Here is an 18,383-nt window from a genome sequence, read left to right as displayed (position 1 = left end):
CAGGATGAGGCAAGGGAAAGACCAATTCGTTATGAAGGCGACTCAAATAAAGACCCCCTCAATCATGACAGTGCAGATAATTTCTGAAGTTGTTGCCAATTATTTCGGCTTCCTTTAGGAATTAAATGTGGATGAGTATGAAATTGAGAAAGAAGAAATTTGGAGTTGAACATGATTTTATATGATATTTTTATACAATTCCTATATTTAATATTATTTTACTCTTTTAATATTCGGAATTCAATTCTATTTCATGTAATTTATCACTTGCCAGTTTACGTATTGTGCAATTTTTTATTTTATAGATATGCCAATGTGTTACTTCATAGTTCAATAGAAAGCTAAAATATGTCACCCATTAACATATTATTTGAGTACCATATAAAAATCACTTTTAACATTTATATTCATTTTACACAAATTTTTTTATTTTGAGGCTTACGCCTCAAAACACTTATAGGCTTACACTTCACCTCATGAACAAAAAACGCATCAATATGTAATTGCACAATTTTAAACCATGGAATAAGGTACAACCATATCTTAACTAAACAAATGTTTTAACTTGACCTATATAAGGTACAATTAATTTCAATCTATATTCAAAGAACAATGAAATGGCAAATTGTTGAAGTATTTTTTATAGGCAAATCAAGTATTAACATTATTATATTGCATAGACAAGAATAAAAAAAAGCATGCAATTTAGTTGGATACTCACCAAAAAATAGAGCACAGAATAGAAGAGCACAGAATATAAGATAAAGATAAAAACCTTCCTTAACATACTAACTGAACTTATATGTAAGGTGACAGATGTTGATAAGAGACAATTTAATATGAATTGAAGGTAATGCATCACTTTAGTAATGCACCATCAATTTCTCCAACTAACCTACTTATTGATGATGATCATGATTTTTCTTGGAGGATATTTTCTTATATTGGGCTCCAATAAGTGTCATCACTAAGGGTGTAAACGAGTCGAGTCGAGCTCGAGTCAGGGGGTGTTCGAGCTCGACTCGCGAGCCATATATCGAGCTTGAACTCGAGCACGAACTCGAGTCAAGCTCAAAAGTGGAGTTCGAGCTCGACTCACAATACTAACGAGCTCATCGAGCTGCTCGTCCAGTTTTCCCGCCCGATTTTTTGTTTTCTAGCCCAGCTTTACCGCCCGGTTTTCGCACAAGTGGAGAGAAAAAGCTGCCGCTTTGGGAGAAAAGAATATTGCAGCATTTATTAGCATTGATATTGAGAGAAAACTTTTGAATTTTTTTTATTTTGAAGATTTAAACTTAAATTTTCTAAAACTTAATTTTTTTAATTAGCATTTATTAGCTCGAGTCGAGAATACTGTTGTCAAACTTAATATTTCTAAAACTTAATTTATTACTTTTAAGTGTACTCAAAATATTATAATTAAAAATATTAGCTCGAAATACTAATTTCGAGCCGGCTCGTGAGCTCACGAGCTGAGCCTCAACAAGCTCGAACTCGATCTCGAGCTCGACTCGTGAGCTCGACAAGCTCGGCTCGCGAGACCATAAATGAGCAGAGCTCAAGCCGGCTCGGCTCACTTACACCCCTAGTCACCACTAGTCCTAAAAACGTTTCAACTATAGTTTCTTGTACAAATGAGACTAATGCAAAATCTATAAATTCATCATCTTTTGCAGGAATAGGTGATGATTTTTTATTATTATTATTTTTTTACAGGAATAGGTGATGATGTGAACACTCCACATGCAAAAATTCAGCACACAATGGACGTGTAGGCTGCAAGTGATTGTGATCCAATACATGCTTCAAAATTTAAGAGTCCATTGGAGATGCCAAACTTAGTTCGTGATCAACTTGAAACAAGCAAATAACTAGTTTTCCTTGGGGAAAAAAGTAATAATTTCAGGTATGAAGAACACATGAATAACTCCCAATCTACAAGGGTCAGTGCCTGAAATTATCTCGATCTCAATGGCTGCTAATTTACTAGCATCATGCTTGATTTTGTTTGCCACTGAATTACACATTGCATAGAAATTTGAGAGTAAAGAGGTGTTAAGGCGAATATTACATGTATATGCCATCAAAAAAAAAAACTTTCAATTTAAAGTAAAGAAATTAGATAATGTAATGGAACATCCGTTACCCGTAAAGCTTGCATCCTAAAAAAGAGGAAAATTCAAATATGTTTAAGATAATGACCCTTATATCTAAAAAAAATTATGCATTGGAAGTAAGATCTAAAGATTATAATCAAGCTCAGCCATAACTCATTGGATATATAATCAAATATAAGCTCATAACAATTGATCTTAACATAAAGCCATAGACAATCATGTCAATGTTAAGAGAGACTACGGCAATGATTTATCCTATAAAAGGCTCGGCTGTGCTGTAAGTTATCATCTATGTTAAAGGATCCCTAAAGCATTCTTTCAGTAACAACTATCAATTTTGATTATGCTACATAAAAAAATCTAAGGATAATTGTTAATCTCCAACAAGATAATGATGGTCATTTCAAACATATATATTTCTCATTAGATGTTTGTATTCAAGGACTGAAATGTACAAGCCGTCTAGTGTTAAGTGTTGATGAAACATTTTTGAATATATGCTATGGAGGAACTTTGCTTATGGCAACCAGAGTAAGATGCCAATACTTAAATTTATTCTATGGAATTTGCAATTGCTGACTCATAAAATTAGAGTAATAGCTGTATTTTATGACTGGGCTAAGGGAGTCACTAGGCACCGGGAAGAACTTGATGTTTGTCACTAATGAGCACAACAATAATACCAATGCTTTGTCAACCATTTTTATGGAGGTACATCATAGAGCTTGCACTCATCATTTGATAATGAAAATCACAGCAAAGTTCTAAACCAATACTTATCATAAGGAGTATCATTTGACTTTCAAGGTTTACAGAAGAGTTGAGTTTTGTAAGCACTTGGACAAAAAACATATTAACAACGTAGTCATAATTTCTTATTTTAAGAATGAAGTTAGCTTGGAGCGTGGGATCATGCTTTATTTTCTGAAAATTGATACAACTTGATGAAAACTCATATTTCTGAGAGTTTCAATAATATAATAATAGTAAATGCTACTATCAAGGGAATAAATTGTTAAAATTGTTAAAAAATTTAACACATAATGCAAAAATGATTCTTCAATAGACGCAACATTGTGCTGAACACATTATTTAACAAGAGAAATTAAATGAGCACTACAGAACCTCCTGAATAAGGCTCAAAGCATTATCGCCTACCCCATTAGTCAATTTAAACTACATGTCTTTAATAATAACCTTCATTATGATTTTAATTAGCAGAAGATAACACATACACGCAGAGAGTTCGATCATATGGGCCTCCCATGCTAACATTCATTTACAACAACTCGAGACTATGATGCCAGTTATTTTATTTTATGTTCAAAGTTCTATGCACATGAAGTACAGTAACTGCATATGCTAGAAACATACCAGTCAAAAAAGAAAACACCTAGGAGGTTCAAGATGAAATAAAGATAGTTGTCCTATAACCTCCATTGGTGAAGTCTAGGAGTGGTCGTCCAAAGAAAAATAGAAAGTTTTCAATGGAATTTTATTTGAAACATGTTTGAATGTTATTTCAATCAAATTTGAACATGGCTAACTTAAAAAAGTATCTACACTCTGCTAAGGCGGTATTTTGGTTCAAACAGAATTTTCAGACTTATTTTTTCAAAAAATAAAAGAAACAAAATAACAGATAAATTTCCCTAATTTCAGGTATATAACTTCAATTTTCCCTTGAAATTTTTTTAATGAGATTGTCATAAAAAAATATTCTATGTATTAACAAAAGTACTGTACATATGAAATTTGTGAGACAATAAAGACCACTTGAAAATATAAAAAAGCTTTGCTGATATGCCTTTCCTCCAGAATTAATTTTATGAAAAATTAAAGCATCTAATTTTTAAATTTAGCATCATAGTGCAATTTTATTGGTATATTAAATATCTTCTGTTCTTGAGTTTATGCTTCTATTTTCCTTCTGGTATTTCCTTGTTAAAATTTGTATAGTCTTTTAACGTTATAGCGTTTCGATTCTGCTCGTTTTCATCAAACAACTTATGCATCAATAGAATATATTTCAACGAATACATTTTGTGAGAATATTTAAATCTGGTTAGTTAAAAACTTCAAAAAAAAAAAAGAAATGAAAATAAATCACATCTTTGGTTGATGGGAAATTAAGTGAAAAGTATTTTTGATTTCTTATTTGCAAGATGAATTTTTGGTATATGAAGGGAAAATATGAGTGACAATGATAACCCGATAAATTTTTATTTGTATTTTTTACAAGAATTGGTAAGACAACCGTTCACATTTCCTAAGAAAAATCCAACTACATATCAATTATACTGGAACAAAAAATTTCATATGAAATTTTAAAGTAATATGCATTTGCATTCCCTATTATTTCTTTAAACCAAATATACCACAAAGAAATTCTGAAACATGCATAAGTTTTGCTGATTCATCTGTTCTTCAGAAATTAGCCCAGGAAAATTTAAAGATAAGTTTTTATCATTAGATTTTTAGTGAACACTCAGAAAATCCAATTTCATATCACTTGTAGCTTATCAGGAATCGAAATTAGTTTACTGAATGCAAGCGCCAAGCAGTGATTTAGTTCATAGAAATGCAGCTATGGATACAATTTTCGCTCTCTTAACAATCATATAAACGCGGTTTCTATGCAGTAGATATTTGAGTGGTGCAAATCTCATCATTACACCATAAGTTGTAATGGTGATACTGGAGAAATTATCATGATGTTCCCTCCTTTATTTGCCTACCACCATTTTGGCATGCTAAAACAGATACAGTTCTCACAAATTATCATATCAACTTGACATGGTTTGGTTTTTGAACTTAACCATCCAAAGGGGCAAACATTAAGACCATAGTTAGATCTTTTGTCCTACTTAGGGGTTACTTATGCAACATATGACCTCTATCAAAACACAAGCCTAAATTCTTCGCAAGATTCCAATTCGAAATTCAAATCTAGCTAGTCCTAAATTAAATTTATTTATTATTCCTTATAAGAACTTTTTTACTTAATTAGATAGGAATTACCCTTTTTGAACAATCTCCATTTTTCTTAAATGAGATGATAGAAATTTTAATGGTCATCTTTTTTTGAATTAGTTTTATTTTTAATCATAACATTGCTTATATAAACAGAGATAGGAAAGTTAGGATTATTTCTTATCTATGAATTCAAATTGAAGCAATTCCCTCATTCCTCCAAATTCTCTACCAAACAGCTATAGTAAGTTCGCATTAATCAAACTGCTGCAATCCCCTTGTTCCTCCTCATCCTCTACCCTCTCAAGATTCTCTCTTTCACTCTCTCTTCTCTATCTATGTGTCTCTCCATTCAGGAAACAAGAATCCTGAGGCTCCCTCTCAAACTCTCTCCAGATCCTAGGAAAATTCAAGATTCTTAATACAACTCTTTGTTCTTCTCTTCACTGAAGCCTTTATCCCTCTGTTCACTTCGAAACTCTATTTAAATCCTCGCTCATCCTAAAGGTAGAATTCAAGGAGAGGACCTAGTAATTCGAAGGTAAGAAAAAGAAAAGGAAGATGAAAAAGGAGATCCACCAATAACGTTACCACATAAAACCAACTTCATTTCTGCTAATTCTGAGCACTAAGAGCCTTATGTCGAGAATGAAATATGAACAACACCATGAGTCCATAATGTCATTATACTTAGCTTTCTGTATGGAAGAAAAATGAAATATCCTGGCGGGCAAATCTATAAAAAATGAGAAATTTAGGAACATGGGATACAATACTGTCTGCAAAAGTTTCTAGGCTATGATTCCTTGGCGGGTATAACCAGGGAAAGAAGTTCACATCATGGAAAAATGGATTTAAGAATTTCATATGGATTCCTTAGAGAGGTTCTTTTTGCAATTCAAATTAATGATCCAAGACCATATAAACCGACGACCATCCTCATCAAGGATTCTTTAATCCTCACCAGAATTGTGTTAGTGCCCTCCATGGTGTTGTAACTGACACTATTTTCCAACAAACTAATAGCTAAATTTAAAATTTACAACCTGCTTACTATCACATTACCTTTGTTGGTTAATTTACATAATTTAAAATCAACTCAACAATTAAGTTATGCATATTTGAAAATCTGTACCATGAGAACAAGAACTCATACCTGAACTTCCGGTCAGTGCCAATTAACCCAATTTCAATATTCTTCCCTGAAATTTGACCTTCAAAACTACAACATGACAACAGAAACCGTCACATAATTGCCAAGGGAGAGCAAGCGCTTATTAATATCACATAGTACAGGAAACAGTATACCCTTCTTTCAGAGTCAAAATAGCAGTATGAACAGCATCATCAAGCTCCATATCCTCAGTGTACCTTCAATACAAAAATGAGTAAGAAAACCCCTTTCAATCATAAGATCAAAATGTACTACAACTTCCAAATAGAAAAACTACAAAACTGCCATAAAATTTAAAGTGGAGAAACCCAAACAGATTGAAGGCTATCACAACAACAACAACAAAAACAACAAGCCCTTATCCCACTAAGTGAGGCCAGCTACATGAATCATTTTTCTCCATTGTGTCCTGTTAAGGGTTAAAATCTCATCTAAATCTAATAAAGGCCCTTTCTAATATTTTCTAACTAAGTCCTTTTAAGTCTACCTCTATCATTCTTAATATAAGTCAAATCTAATACATCTAAGTTTCTAACCAAGTCATCGGAAGACCACCGTTTTATGTGACCAAATCATCTAAGGCGACTCTCTCTAATCTTATCTTCCATTGGAGCTACTACAACCTTTTCACGTATATACTCATTTCGTATCCTATCTTTAAGAGTAAAGCCACTCATCCACCTTAGCATCCTCATCTCTGCAACACTTTTTTTTTTGTTAATAATCTTGTATCTACTACCTCATCTCTGCAACACTTAACTTAATATTATGCTTCTCTTTTAATGACCAACTTTTTACACCATAAAGCATTGCAGGTCTCACTACCATCTTATAGAATTTTTCTTTAAGTTTGCGAGGAACTTTTCTATCACATAACAAGTCCGATGCATTCCTCCACTTCAACCATTCAACTTGAATTTTACTAATAATATCCCCATCTATTTTACCATCACTCTGAACAAGAGACCCAAGATATCTAAAACAGGTGATCTTATTAATGACTTGATCGCCCAAAGTCAGAATCCCCCAATAGATTTATTATTTCTAAAATTACACTCCATATATTCAGTTTTAGATCAACTCAAACGAAAGCCATTAGACTCTAGGGTAGACCTACATAATTCAAGTTTACCTTCAACTCCCTCTTAAGTCTTATCAACAAGAAGAATATCATCAGTGATGCAATCAAAAATTTGGGAAGGGCCCCAAATTTTTTATTACAAAAATAAGACTCTTCCTATAACGTAGAAGATACATAAAAGAACACAAAATAGATAAATAAACCAAAAAAACAACTTCACTTTAATATATATAAAGACTTACAAACTTAGACACTTACAAACGACAAAATAAAGACACTACGACTTTCCTAAAACTGTTTTCTTAGATTAAGAAGAAGGATACAAATGACGTCGGACTTGCGGATAGAAGAAGGAGATTAGGAGCCGAGACGAAACAGGAATAACTCGCAAGTTATCCTAGAGGAGAATAAGAAGAGGCGAAGAACATAGCTCGCAAGCTATTCCGAAGAAAGAAGAAAAACATCATAGGTTTTTGGCTCCAAAAATATCATCATAACATTCTTTTTAAGTCTCAAAACATCTCCTATATATAGGTACAAAAAGGGCAGCCAAACAGCCCAAATATCTCCCATTAAACCCATTAAATTCAAGGAATAGAAGGCCAAAAGACTGCAAATAGCTGCAGGAAAACTGCACAGAAAACATGAAAAATCCCATGGAATTCCCCACCCAACAGCCACCAAACAGCAGCCCCCATACGGTACAGCAAAACAGAGAAGAGAGGCAACGGGAACCAAGCAGAAAAGCCACGGGAACCAAGCAGACAAGCCACGGGAACCAAGCAGACAAGCCACGGGAACCAAGCAGATAGCCGTAGGAACCAAGCAGATAGCCGTAGGAACCAAGCAGCCAGCCACGTGAACCAAGCAGCCAGCCACGGGAATCAAACAGCCAGCCACGGGAACCAAAGGGGTAAGGCACAGGAAAATCAACCAGCACAAGAAACCGAAAAGACAAAGGGGAGGAGAAGAGGTAAGTGGAGAAACCAAAGGGGCAGCAAATGGAGGAATGAGCCTCAATTTATGAGCTAAAAAAGGCTCTCTACTAGACATTAATGAGCTATTTCTAGTAGAGGACCTAAAATCTAACAAATTTAAAATGTTAGGTCTAAGGATTGAGGAACGCAGCCTTATTTTTGCACAATAAGGAGGTAGTTTTAATGATTTGAGCTGGAACACTACTAGGTCACAATGAGGATAACCTAAGCATTATTGCAAGAATGTTCCCACGATATCTTCTAACAGAGAAGTGGAAAACGATCAAACCATCTGACTAGTTAGATAACAAAGTTGTGAGATATCTCACATATGGAAGAGACGAGGGTTCAACAAGTGTTGAAAGGAGAAACCTACATATTTATTCAATAAAGTGAATTCCATAATAAAAAGCCACTAGCATGCATTTCCCAAGATTTTGACAAAACAAATTATAATTTTATCCAAGAGAAAAAAAAAAACTTAATAAAGTAGTTCAAATTAAAAAAATGAAGAGAATTTCGTCAATAACAAAAAATGAAATTGAAAATATTTGACAATGGGCTCAACTATTTTCTGTTATGGCTTAATTTAACTTTTTGTATTTCGTGGCAACTTGAACTTTCATGGACTGATTTAAACTGTTTTAAGATTTAATAATATCATATTCATTCAAGAAAGTGAATTATAAACGAGACTTGGTATCAAAATATTGTCCTCTAATCTATAGTGTCTTAGTTTCCAATTTTTTTAATTTTTAATCACAGCAATTTGATATAACACCAATGAAACTAAAATCAATGCCAGATGTTAGGTCTAAACCTGAAAGAAAAGTAATATATACATCATGGTTGACCTCCAATTACTAGATCCAAATATGCGAAGCAAAATTATAGCTCACTACAACGGGATAAAGTAAAAAACCTCCTTGGAACTAAACAACCAACGAAGAAAACTAAAGAGTATGGAAGGAAAGAATTTAATATTACCAATCAACAAGTTGAACGAGCAACAGCAACAATCTGTAAAAGTAGTTGTAGAGTAGTTTCCCACAACAATTAGACAATCATAGAAGAAGGGTTCATTGGGGACAGATGCAACTATCTGTAAAAGTGGTTGTATAATTGTTGTAGGAAAATATTTTTTTTTTAAATGGTGTGGGTATTATAAATATTTTCATTTTGAAAAAAGTCAAACGAACAACAACATACAACACTCTAAAAGAATTAAAAGTAAATCATATAACAACAACAACAAGCTTTTGTCCCACTATGTGGGGATAGTTACATGAATCATTTTTCTCCGTTGTGTTCTATTAAGAGTCAAATTCTCATTTAAATCTAATAAAAAATGTCCTTTCTAATATTTTCTAACCAAGTCTTTTTAGGTCATCGCTACCTTTCTTAACATAGGACAAATTTAATATGTCTACTCTCCTAACAGGGTCATCAGAAGGTCGACGTTTTATGTGACCAAACCATCTAAGGCGATTCTCTCTAATATTATCTGCTGCTGGAGCTAATCTAACATTTTCATGTATACACTCATTTCGCATTCTGTCTCTAAGAGTAAAGCCACTCATCCACCTGAGCATCCTCATGTCTGCAATATTTCACTTAATTTTATACTTCTTTTTTAATGGCCAACATTGTGTAATAAAGCATTACAAGTCTCACCACCACCTAATAGAATTTTCCCTTATATTTGAAGGGTATTTTTCTATCACACAACATATCCAATGCATTCCTCCACTTCAACCATCCAACTTGAATTCTACTAACAATATCCCCATCTATTTCACCATCACTTTGAACAATAGACCAAAGAAATCTAAAACAAGTACTATTATTAATGACTTGATCGTCCAAAATCCAAATTCACAATCCCCCCACTAGAACTATTACTACTAAAATTATACCATGTATTCGATTTTAGATCTACTCAAACGAAAACCTTTAGACTCTAAAGTTGACCTCCATAATTCAAATTTCCCTTCAACTCTCTCTCTAGTCTTATTAGCAAAAAGAATATCATCAACAACAAGCATACATAAGGGTACATCCTCTTGCAAATATCTAGTAACAACAGTCATGACTAAAGCAAAAAGATATGAGCTTAAAGTTGATCCTTGTAATCCAACTGAAATAGGAGACAACTTGGTCAAACCACCTGGTGTTTGAACACAGGTAACAACTCTTCCATACATATCCTTAATGACTTGAATATAAGCATTATTAATTCCTTTCTTTTCTAAAACTCTCCAGAGCACTTTTTTTAAAACTCTCCATATCCTCCTTATTCTTTCTATGCTACTTCATCAAACCTCTCAACAAATGTATAGCGTCCATAGTAGCCTACTCGACATAAATCCATTTTAAGTTTTACCTTAAAAGTAAAACGTAATTTAAAAAAGAAAAAGTAGCCACACAAAATTGTAACAGCAATCTAGAAAGCGAAATGATGTAGACAAAGGAGGGGTCACCTCATGTCCAAAATAATATGAATTTTGGCTTCTCGTCTCAAGTCGTGTCTCTTCGTTTTTGTGTCATCCCACCTCTCTTGTGTGGGCGAGGGGTATAGGCTCCCCTTATATTTCTTGCCCCTGCCACGAAACTATAAAAAAACTATCGCAAATGAATCCGAAAAGAACTCACAACCCTTAAGAAAAGATGAGCGATTTTATGCCTCCTGACATTGAAGCTAGATGATAAGATATCAATTGAATACAATATGAATAGAAATACGGATGTCTCATCCAATTGAAATAGTTTATGAGCACCACAATCTTAGAAATAATATGCATGTAGCCATACAATAAAAAGTTGTATCACCAAACAAAATTTATATGAAATTACATCACATAAACTAAAATAAAATCTGAAATCTAACTCATCTAGTTTGGGTTACCTCTTTTCAAGAAATGTCTTTGCATTTGAAACATTTTTACCCATAGCAGAAGCTTTCCATGAAAAGTATGATCCAGAAGGATCAACCTACCAAGGTAAAATATGCAAAGAAGCAGTTGTAATAAATTAAATTTGAAAGATGTCAGACAAAGCATTCAACTAAATGTAATAACAGAATGGAAATACGGAAAAGAAACTACACATTCATATAAACTAGAATTACAAATTCTCTTTAAACAGTCCTGCAACCTTAGCCAAACTGCATTGAATGCATGGGTAGTAACCTTATGAATTAGTATCAAAAGATGGAGTTTTCAGATGCTTTGATTACATAAACATCAGGCGGAAAATGTGCCAGGAATAATCATATTGAACTCCGCATATTTAATAACTGGCACTGCTATAAGAATTTCACTCAAAATGAAAGCAAAATACTGAAAATTTGTTACCTGATAAAGCTGCGGGCCGCTGTCATCAAATCCAGCAACTAGTAAAGAAACACCAAAAGGCCTTACACCACTGTTAAATGGAAAAATATTTAGAAACCCTAATTTAGATAAAGCGTCTAAATGGTATGCTAAACAAAAAGGTAAGATTATTTTTAAAGTAAAGGCTGTCATTTGCAACTGCACACATCAGATAGCTAAAAGCTGATTGGTAAAAAAACAGAAAAATATAAGAAAATTACAACAAAGAAGAACATTAAAAGCAAATACTCTGCTTATGCGTCCCATAAAAAGCAATGATCACTCCCACATCACCTGCTTCCCTATCCCCAAGCCTCCCTCTCTTCCTACTACCTGAGATCCCCTCATGGTTTTACTTGCAAATTCAAAATCAGAATACCCTGTTCTCCAAACAAATCCTCTCAACCGCCTATATGTACAAACACAAAATTCTCTCCACACTAGCTATTTAAAAATAATTTATAATATGGAAGGAAAAGAAAATATGACACAGTTTATGATGTAGTGGATCGTCGGAAGACTCGACCTGCAAGAAGGATTTGGTTTTCCCAATCCAGGGAAGAAGAAGAAGAAGAGCTCTAAAAGCTTCAAAGAGTGTAATATATCATTCAATGAGCTTTCCCTACTACAATGCATACATATATAACCCATCTATAGAATATTCTAGAGAGACTTGTAACAAACTAGATAAGCTATTCCTAAGGAGAACTATTAGCTATAATGTTCCACTTCATTATTCCACATCATTCTCCCCTAGCGTAAAAAGAGCTCGACTCCGTTCGAGGCTCGTTAATTAGAAGGGAGGTAGGGTGGCAAACAAATTCCTAGATCGAAGACTTTGAATGCAGACTTTATAATCACCACATGAAGAGGTGTTCCCCAATCCAAGTGAGGAGGTTCAACTTTGGAGTCCTTGAAATGAACTAGCATTTCAGTTCGCCAATTGGTTGGTGAATATGAGTTCTCGGCACAGAACCAATCCCTTACCCAAATTTCACAAGATAGAGAGGCGAGCACATTCTCCCATTTAGTTTTGTCCCATTCCTCCTCTTCAAAGTTGCTGAATGCACAAACCCATTTTTTAAGATTAAATTCCTTTATCATTTCATCTTCATAGACCTGTTTCAATAAAGTTGTGTTTCCCATACCAACTTGCCCCCTTATAGATAGAGTAGAAATGTTTCTGTACAATTCAGGTACATAATGCTCAATTGATGGCTTTCTTAACCACTGCATAACAAGCTCCTTATCCCTGCCCTTGAGATCAGTAAAATGGAGGAGAGAAGAAATACCGCCAGGCCTCATGTTGAGCTCCTTGATTCCTTGCTCCTCAATAGTGGTAGTGGGGCCATAAAATGTAAGTTTCCCATTTCCCTTGCTTCCGTAAGCAGGGTCTGACAGTTCAAATTTGAGATCCCAGCCCTTATTGACATTTCGTCGAACATCTTGTGAGCGTTGCAGTGAATAAGCTTTGTCAGTGTACTGCACCTCAGTCATTTGCACACCTGCAATGAAAATGTTCTCAGTATCAACGTTGTAATTGTCATTTAACTCAGTCTCCCATGCATGCTCAACTTTGTCATCATCTTTACTCCAGGTAATAGAAATGATGTCAACTGTATTGCTTTCTTGAATGAGCTGGGGACAGATGTGGATGACCCATTTTCTCTTCCAATACCAAGCGGTACCAGAAGCATCGCTGTTGTAAATTTCTATTAGGTTTGTGCCATCAGCACCTGTCTCACGGTCCAGTAGGTCCAAACTGGAATGATTAATCGAAGTCATGGAAGCCACATTGCTCCTTCTTAGTGGCAGAAGCCCTCCCTCATTTTTCAGAAGCACCACTCTCTGTCTCGCAGCTTCGAGAGCAAGCTGCCTGTGTTCTTTGGTACACATATTGCCGGCTCCTAACTCCCCGTAATGCTGCTTCGCCGGATTTCCAAATAGAATCGGAGCAGCAGATGCGAGTGTTGCATCTCGCATCTCAGAGTCCAAAAGACCAGACGATGGGAGTTGCGTCAGATCTCCGGAGGAAGCTGAGGCGGAGACGGAGTTGGGCTGTGGGAGATCGGGTTTGGTTTGGTAATCGAGCTCCCCGGCGCCTTCGCTGGATGCTTCCGGGTCGGGGCTGAAGTCACGCTGTTCGACGAAGTCGGAGCAGGCAGCAAGACTGGAATCTGGTCGTGATAGATCGAGCTCAATACATGTCTGCTGCCGCCGGAGTGGGTTCTTTGTCTGCTGCCGCCGGAGTAGAGTGTGTGGCAACGGAGGAATGGTGTCACCAGACGCCAACGGAGGAATGGTATCGGCGGCTGGGTGTGCGGGAGTCTGGTCGGCGGGGGCCTGGTCGGCTGCTGTCGGCGAGTGGAGTTGGGAAGCTGGAAGAATAGAATCAGCCTCTCTCACCCTACCAGATAAGGATGCGTCAGAAGCCGATGCAAATAGCGATGATGCTCTAGCTGAAGGCAAAACCTCTCTGTCTCCTGCCATGATCGAGGAGCCAGCTGACCCGATAGGCGCGGGTTCGATTTCTCCATCGAAATCTGAAGAGCCCTTGGACGATGTTGAATAGGAATGAAGGAAGGCATCGGTTACAGGCACCTGGAGTGGATGCTATGTCTGAGCGGACTGCACCAGAGGAGCGGTAACGGTGGAATTGCGAATGTCCTCAGGTGGAGTTCGGAGTTCTGGCATACTGAAGATTTGTTCGATCGAACAATCAACGTGCGTGGGCTTCTTCCGGGACGGGAATGTCTCCGACGCTGCCTGCGGTGGAGACGACGGCTTGGTCGATGGGGCAACGTTGGGGACCTTGACGACCTCCAGCAGCTTATCCGTTCCGGTGAGATCACGGGCAACGGGACTGGGTTGTATGCTAGGCACGGAATCGCGCTTGTCGCCAGGCGCGGGTTCATTGTTTGCTTGCTGAAGCGGAAGTGGGGCGATCAGGTTTGATTTAGGCGAAGTAGTCTGTGGAGGCAGAGGATCTCGCCATCGCAATGGAAGCTCGAGCGACGGGTACTCCAGCAGTGGATCACGCCATTGGAGAGGGAGTTCGAGCGGAGCATAGTCATCGACGACGGTGGGGGAATGGCGGGACTGATGGCGTTTGCGTGGAGCGAACGAGGAGAGCGAAGAAGAAGAAGAATATCTCGGTATGGTTGCCGAAGACATTCGCATCTTCCTTATTGCCCGAAGGTTCCGATCTACCCGATCGAGTGATTCCTTCGCTTGAGCTTGATAGAAGGCAATCCGGCTTCGAGCATCGTCAACAACCCACCTTCCTCGGCGTTGATCGTCGTCGACCGCCAATCTTATTATGCGGCTTCGATCGTCGTCGAGAGCCGACATTCTTCCACAGTCCATCGATCTTCACAAGCTCCAGGCTCTAATGTAGTGGATCGTCGGAAGACTCGACCTGCAAGAAGGATTTGGTTTTCCCAATCCAGGGAAGAAGAAGAGGAGCTCTAAAAGCTTCAAAGAGTGTAATATATCATTCAATGAGCTTTCCCTACTACAATGCATACATATATAACTCATCTATAGAATATTCTAGAGAACTTGTAACAAACTAGATAAGCTATTCCTAAGGAGAACTATTTCATTGTTCCACATCAGTTTAGTTCACTTTTATTAGTCAGGTAATAATATTAGAAGATTGTTAGAGCAGTCCATTGGACCAATCAAGCCGGTCCTACGGGACCGGCTCGTGTGAAACAGACGGAAGTTCACCACCTCCTATACGCACAATCCAACCGCCTAGGTATGACAAAGCTATTTAGGAAGAATTTTGAAGGGGGTTATGAGGGAAATTTGAATGTAGGGATGGTTTAGAGATATCCTTTTGGATTGTATGCATTAAAGAGTTTGTTTTCCTAGGGTTAGGGCATCTTGAATTTGGCTAAAATTTGAGATCTTTTAGGTTTTTGGGCTCTAGCGGCGTCTAGAAGTTTGGGAGAGATAGATCCTCCTCTCGAATAGATGATCAATTGTATCTTTGTATTTTGAATTTCTATTTCATCAAATAATACAATTATGTACTGTTTTCCTGATTTTGTGTGAATTTTTGTAGAGAATTCTCATTGTTTTCTAAAGATTGCAAGGAAAGTCTTGAGATCTTCAAGTGTTTCCTGTCAAATTGGTATCAGAGCGGTGTCCGGGGATGTGTGGGCTGATTCCTGCAGCAGTTTTTCTCCTTCGAACCGCTATTTTTGCTATTTTTGTGGTGGAAATCCGAATTTTCAAGCCTAAGCAGTGTCCAGGGCTGTTTGGGCTGATTCCCGCGGCAGTTTTTCTCCTTCGAACAGCTGTTTTTGCTGTTTTGTAGTGCAAATACGACTTTTCGAGCCTAAAAGATTCGGGGATTTATGGCGGGAAGATAGGTAGAAGTATTAGAAGGGGAAATCCGACAAATGAAATCTGAAATTTCAGTTCTCCAAACTCAAGTTTCATATTTGAAAAAGAATATTTTAGTCATCCATGATAAGAATAATTCAAATTTTTCCATCATGGAGGAGATGTTGAAGAAAGTGCTCGAGGGCCAAACCAAAATATCGCCATCGTAGGTGAGGGAAGGCGCCGACAACCAAGGAAGTGGGGAAACCCCTAAGCCAGTCAGACGAAGGAAAGATCAAGAGGTGGAGATTTTGGAGGGAACAAAAAAAATGCCTCCCCTAGGGCGGTAGAGTCTATTCCTAGGGAGGAGTCAAGTAGGGGCTATGGGGAGAGGCGGGAGGAGATAGGGAAAGAACGAAGAGGTGCTTATTTGGAGAGGAGAGAAGCAAGATTTGAAAGGAAAATAGGTAATTATGACCAAAGGGCGGAAGGTGAGGAGATTGTTATGATCCAAGGGGTGTTGAATTTGAAAGGAAAGTGGGAAATTGATGAAAGGCTTGGGTATGAACGTAGAATGGATGATTGGGACACTTGGGGGGAACCAACCCCTTGGGAAATTATGAAGGGAACAGGAGGAACGGAGGTGATCTGAGGGTGAGGAAGCTGAAGATGCTTATTTTTGAGAGAGATGGTGCCCATGGGTGGATCTACAAGGTGGAAAGGTACTTTACCGTAAACAGGTTAACAAAGGGGGTGTTGACGGCAGCCGGGATGTGCTTGGAAGGAAAAGCTTTAGCATTGTACAAATTGAGGGATACGAGGAGACCGATACGGACCTAGAGGGAGTTTAAGGACTAATTGTTGGAATGTTTCCAAACCAAAAGGGGAGGAGACTTCTATGAACAGTTCTTCGCTTTGATGCAGGAAGGGACAGTGGTAAAGTACCGTGAGCAATTTGAGTATCTTGCCAGCCGATTGGATCGGCTTCCAGAGACTGTACTGAAGGGAAACTTTATGAAAGGACTGAAACTAAAAATCTGCAAAACAGTTAGAGTGATGAGGCCTCGTGACTTGGAAGAGGCTATGTTGGTGGAAGATCAGAGGCACCTGGAGAGAGGAATAGGAGGCAGCAGCTCAGGTGGCTCTTACAGGATTACCACCACCTTTTTGGCACCCAAGGAGCCAACACCGGATACTCTCAGGGAGACTTTGAAGGAGAAGACTGTAGGATGAAGACCTGGGGACAACTTCAAGAAGCTCAGAAGAAAAGGGCAAAGGGGCTCTGTTTTAGATGTGACAAAAGGTATACGCCAGGGCACAGGTGTAAGGAGCGAACTCTTCAGGTTCTTACCGTCTGTGATGAAGAGGGAATGGAGGAGGGGTCGTCTTTCCACCTTGCGGATAAAGTGGGTCTTTGATAGGGGAGTATTGTTAGACTGGTCCATTAGACCAGTCCAACCGGTCGTATGGGACCAGCTCATGCGACATTCATTCTAACGACACTATGATGTTACCTAATCTCACAAACATAGAAAAACTAAAGCTTCCCCACATATGTTGTTCTCTTTTTAATATGATTTGATCTCACTTTTCACACACTATTTATCATCCTCAACTTCCCCACTACTCTGTCTCTTATTTGTCTCCTTTAATCAGCTTTACATTCATTTACAGCTTCAACTTATCGTCCTAATTCAAGCAACTTAATGAGATTTTCAAATGTTTTTCAACCTCCAAGCGCTTGAGCTAAAATGTACCTCATACTTAATCAGCACTTGATTCTTATCAAGAGTAGAAAAGCTGTTGGAGCTAGTGAATTATATAAGCCACTAGTACCCTCTAATTATTTACAATCTTAGCATAGATGCTCACATAATTCCATAAACATATGCAAGCTAAGCCTTAAACTCAAACAGCTTTAAATTTTATTATGGTAACAAAACCAAAATGTAGTTCAAATGAACCAACACAACCCCACTGAATTTTAAACTAAATTGGACTAAAGCGGATGATACTAAAGTTCAAAGTATCTTGTTTGTTTCGAAATTGCATAGCATAATTCATAGTTAGCACATTTATTAGATCAGTCTAATCCAATTAAATTATATGAATAAGCTCACTATAAATTCAGCTCAAGGATAAGCTTCTTGACCGATTTTTAAAACTTAGTTCATAGTATCATACTATCATTAACTTTAGCTTTGTTGACCATTAATCAGCTTAACAGCATTTTCAAGTTAATCAAAATATGTGAGAGGAAGATGTTAACAACTGAAATTGTGCATCAATATTCCTTCACCTTAATACGTTAAAAAAAAAATCCAAAACAACTGTAATCATAAAAAAGGTAAATCC

General features: G+C 37.2%; 1 protein-coding gene across 1 annotated transcript in view; it reads right to left on the bottom strand.

Annotated features, from left to right (window-relative positions):
• Positions 1 to 18,383, bottom strand: part of LOC110095363 (proteasome subunit alpha type-2-B) — a 37,132-nt gene that overhangs the window by 1,270 nt on the left and 17,479 nt on the right. The window contains exons 7-10 of the mRNA XM_020820878.1: positions 11,676 to 11,745; positions 11,228 to 11,313; positions 6,399 to 6,461; positions 6,247 to 6,312 (exon numbers count right to left, since the gene is read on the bottom strand). Of these exons, the coding sequence (XP_020676537.1) occupies positions 6,247 to 6,312; positions 6,399 to 6,461; positions 11,228 to 11,313; positions 11,676 to 11,745 (285 nt within the window). The remainder of the gene's footprint in view (positions 1 to 6,246; positions 6,313 to 6,398; positions 6,462 to 11,227; positions 11,314 to 11,675; positions 11,746 to 18,383) is intronic.

Source organism: Dendrobium catenatum, unplaced genomic scaffold (assembly GCF_001605985.2).
Source record: "Dendrobium catenatum unplaced genomic scaffold, ASM160598v2 fragScaff_scaffold_231, whole genome shotgun sequence".
NCBI classification, from domain to species: Eukaryota; Viridiplantae; Streptophyta; class Magnoliopsida; order Asparagales; family Orchidaceae; genus Dendrobium; species Dendrobium catenatum.
Note: the sequence above shows the minus strand (reverse complement) of the source record. Positions and strands in the feature narration are given on the sequence as shown.